Source organism: Mycetomoellerius zeteki, unplaced genomic scaffold (assembly GCF_001594055.1).
Source record: "Mycetomoellerius zeteki isolate Tzet28-1 unplaced genomic scaffold, Tzet1.0 scaffold39, whole genome shotgun sequence".
Classification (NCBI taxonomy): domain Eukaryota; kingdom Metazoa; phylum Arthropoda; class Insecta; order Hymenoptera; family Formicidae; genus Mycetomoellerius; species Mycetomoellerius zeteki.
In genome coordinates, this window is record NW_017257381.1 from 486,219 (window position 1) to 490,704 (window position 4,486).

Sequence of the window (4,486 nt, forward strand, 5' to 3'; positions counted from 1 at the left end):
TCATGGTTGATTATTCTCCTCACATTCGATTATGATTGGTTGATTTCTACGCCAACTTCTTAATCCACTACTGCTACTGCCCATTGTAGACCACGCATGAGGGCTCTGGCACATAAAAAACTTAAGGTAGTAAGACGTAAGCAGTAAGGAAATCAACATGTTGGATTCGCTACTGCTTACGTTTTACCGCTTAAGTTTTTTTGTGTACCATGGCCCTAATGGGCGAGTTCAAGACGGCAAAGCGGCTAGGCATGCTTACCGAGCGATTGAATATGACTGGTTGGATCTATAAGTAACAACCAATTATGTTCATTTGCTTGGCGAGCAGGCTAGCCGCTTTGTCAACTTGAATGCGCCCAATGTTCGTACTACATGGCGCTGCATCTCGTCGATATGACAGATTTCCTAACCTGAATATGCCTGAATAGTCGTTAACTTTAACGCTTAATATTTCGGTTCGGGGGGGCCGACCTAATGTTTTTTCTTACAGATTCTTTTATTTCGTGCAAAAACGTCGAATGAGCCTAATTTTATCAAAGTCGGAGGTGAGAACAGAATTCTAAATCCATATTCTACTATTATTTCTACTGTTGTTAATAATTAGAGCTAGTCCGAAATGGAGGATACGAGCAAACAATATTTAAGCAATAATGAAGATTATAAGTAGAGAATGTTATAGCAAACTATGTAGATTAATGAAGTTCTAGCAATGGCTGCTATACGACATACTTTGCAAAGGGAGGTATTTACTCTTAGCGATGAAAAATTACTCAGCGTATGCTATGTTAGCAAAGCTTACAAGAAGAAAAAGATGAGTTTTCTGTGTCTGGCTACGACAACAGATACTCCAGGATCTCTTATATTGTATCAAGTGAAGAAGAATGATAAAAATGTTTATAAAAAGAAACAATCATGGCCTCTAAGCGATATACAAATCATAGATGGTGTGAAAAACGATTCAATGGACATAGAGATGCATATTGACAAAATTTACAAATGGTCATCCACTACTGTACAAGAAAGGCGCACGTTTATTAGTAATTTATATACTTATTCGTGTAGCTTAACTCAGAGGCCAGAATTTAAAAATATTCCTAAAGACTGGCTGATTGATCCAACCGCATTGAAGGAAAGTGATAGTATCACATTTACACCTGGTATGTCTTTATTGGTCAATTTAATGAGTTTGCGATTGCTAATACTTTTTTTTATGTAATTATATTCACAAGAAAATTTTTAAATGATTGGTTCTTCTACTTAATTAACAATATAATAATTTTTAGATCTTCTGGCATCACCTATTAGTTCAGATTACCAACCCATTACTGAAAAGGAAGCTGCTGACTTAAAACAAATGATGGAAAATTGTGAATATGCTGTTTCCAACGCTGAGCTTTTTATGGAAACTCTCTCAAAAGATCTATCTATTCTTGATGGGGTAAAATAAATACTTCTTTTATAGAAAAAACTGATCATAGAAATATAAGTAATACATATAATACACAAAAGTAATATACAAGTTAATATCGCGATATTAATAGTTTATTTCTATTCTTCCTTAGGAAAATGTACATTCAGTCTTAGCATCAGAGCAGAGAGTAACGCAACTGATGAATAGTATAGATGCAGCAATAATTGAAGCTTCTATCGTAGAAGCGCGACTAGCGGCATATGATGAAGCTTTAGGAAGAATAAGAGAAGTTATGGCTCGAGTTGGTCAAAAAAATCAAGCTATACATACAGCGAATAATAATGCCAGGCTTTTGTTGGATAAACTAAATCTAGTAATTGTAAGTAAAGGAGAACAAAATATAATTAAAAATTATGAAATTAATTTTCTTACTACTAGGGTGCAGATGTTCAGGTACAATCCTGAAGGCTCGCGCGGAAAACCGCTGCATGCGAGTGAGTCGGATGTTCACTGAAATAAGATAGCAACATTTCTCAGGGAGACGCGAAGCCCACCCACTGCATAGAAAAATACAAAAAAATTCTCCGTGCTCCATTTACATTGAATAAGCCGCGCGCCAACCGAGATAGATATATTCGGATAGATCGGGTACAGTCGGGGGCAGGCTTCGGGTTTCCTCGAGAAATGTTGTTTTCTCATTTCAGTGAGCATCCGACTCACTTGCACACAGCGATTCTCCACGTGCGCAACCTAGGATTGTGCGCGAACATCCGCACCGTGATGGAATTAATAAGGTGAAGTACTCTCGTGGATACGCGGTAGGAAAGCGAATTTGGATAACGTTTGATTAGCTGTTCCAGTATAATCAGTGCTATTATATGCAGGAAAGTGCATATTTGAGTGGTTATTTCCAGTATTGCTACCGTCATTATGCGCAATGTTTCACCTTATTAAAGAGAAACTGTGGAGACTTCTAGTTGAAGACGAATTTCTTTGTGCTCAAATTACGGCTAAAATACTGGATGAATCACGTTTTAATTGTGATATTTGTATAATAATTAGAAAAGGGTCCTGAAGGCTCGTACAGAGCGATTTTTTTTTAAAGGCAAAATAAAAGTTTTGATATCTCACCTGATGTGTACTATAGTGCAGTTCAGGTGTACATTATTACATACAATTTTATTATTAAAAAATTTTCAAGAATCAAAAAAAATTTGCAAAATCCGATTCTGTATGAGCCTTTCCATCATCATAAAAAAAAGAATCCAAAAAGATTTTATGACGTAATATTACTTCTTAGAAATAAAATATTAACATAAAGACAAGTATCTGCACTGTAAATAAGGAGCATACTATTTTATTCATTAAAATGTTTTTAGGAATGAAATTGCAAAATTTGGTTCTTTAATAGGCTTCGTAAAGTATAAGTCAAAACGAGTTTCATGGCAAAATATTTCTTCTACAAGACGATGGGTGCATTCAGTACTACAACCGCTCACTGAGCGCTTGCATCTTATTGGCATATTCCGTTAGAATTAAAAATATAGACCAAATAGATACAAGAGCTCACTGAGCGCTCAGTGAGCGGTCATGGTATTGAATGCACCTATTCTGTTTGGTCTATATTTTTAGTTCTAACGGAATATGCCAATTAGATGCAAGAGCTCAGTGAGCGGTTGTAATACTGAATGCATCCAATATATGGTAGTCTGATAGAGTGCAAATATGTAGCTGCAGCACAAATGAGGTGCAAAAGAGTTGACGTCAAATCGACGTCGATTCCATTGTCATTTCTCACTGGGATAAATTTACATTAAATAAACTTTATTTTTTAATAAATCGTTGTTTACGCGATCTTTAAAATGATACTTCAATGTTGTTTATATATTTTTTAATATTTTCTAAATAATATTTTCATAATTCAGTAATATTAGATAGCCTTACTTTTGTATTAAAAATAAGTAATAGATTTCATTGTATTTACAACGATTTAAATAATATAATATGTAAAATAACTTTACAATAATTTGATAAAGAAACATTTATAAAAGATATGGCATAATTTTTTAATCAGAATTTTCTATCAGATCCCCCATTTTGGTTTGTTTGAGAATACGAGACTATATAATTTTCTTTCTTTTCAAGTTGCAATTAGATATTTCTGCAACATACCAACGTACCTTGAATGAAGCAGAACTTCCAGGCGAGAGAGAAGAGCTTGGCCTTGCTGGTGTAGCCCTCTTAAAAGCTATTACAGCACCTCTTCCACCAGGTTTAGACAAACTAAGTGCTGTTACTGAACAAAAAAGGCGATTGGACAAACTTAAAGCAAAATTCTCAGTCATTGTTGCTAGACATTTAAACAATCTTTTTATACACTTGGTAATTTCATAATTGTTTTCAATATTTTATCTTTTTTTTTTTAAATAACATTGGGTTGGAGAAAAAGTTCTGCGGAATTTTGTTAGCTCAAAATTATATACAGAATATATTTGTTGCGAAATTTTCAACTATCTGGCGTGAAAGCTTAAAGTTTTTCCTAAAAATTTTTTTCTATCTTTTATACTTTCGACGATATTCGCCTTGAAAGAAAAATACCATTTTTTTTAAAGGGGTGTTTCACCCCTTAAACATAAGTTAGGGCACGTATAAAAAAATACGTATCTCTCTTAGATTTTCATGTTTAGCAACATATTTCATGGAGAATCAAATCGGTTCCGGACAGTTGTGAAACTTCCCTTGTAAGTTACACGCGGATTAAATAAAAAGGAGCATTCTGACTTTGATTGTTCATAACTCCATTAAAAATCATCGTACTGCAATTAAAAAACAGATTCTTAAAGCTGAAACGTTGCTCTATCAAATAGTATAATGTAAGGAAAACTCCAAACTTTCACGATATAGATAGTCGAAAATTTTCAAATTTTTTTTGGCATGTGACAGATTCGCAAAATGAGAAGAAAAATTTCCCCTTTTTTCAGCTCGTAGTTTTCTATATATAAAAATTACAAAACTCACATAAATTCGAAAAATATAGTAACCGACATTCAAAAGTAGGAATTTCAAGCTTAAATT

At 33.9% G+C, this 4,486-nt stretch overlaps 1 protein-coding gene across 4 annotated transcripts in view; it reads left to right on the plus strand.

The window, feature by feature from the left end:
* The first annotated feature begins 379 nt into the window (after positions 1-379).
* Positions 380-4,486, plus strand: part of Sec3 (exocyst complex component Sec3) — a 9,938-nt gene continuing 5,831 nt past the window's right edge. For 3 of the 4 annotated variants that reach the window (XM_018453594.1, XM_018453595.1, XM_018453596.1), the window contains exons 1-4: positions 380-1,157; positions 1,284-1,438; positions 1,563-1,790; positions 3,557-3,793. In XM_018453594.1, coding sequence (XP_018309096.1) covers positions 710-1,157; positions 1,284-1,438; positions 1,563-1,790; positions 3,557-3,793 — 1,068 coding nt within the window. In that variant the 5' untranslated portion in view covers positions 380-709. The remainder of the gene's footprint in view (positions 1,158-1,283; positions 1,439-1,562; positions 1,791-3,556; positions 3,794-4,486) is intronic. The other variant, XM_018453597.1, reaches the window with a different exon arrangement.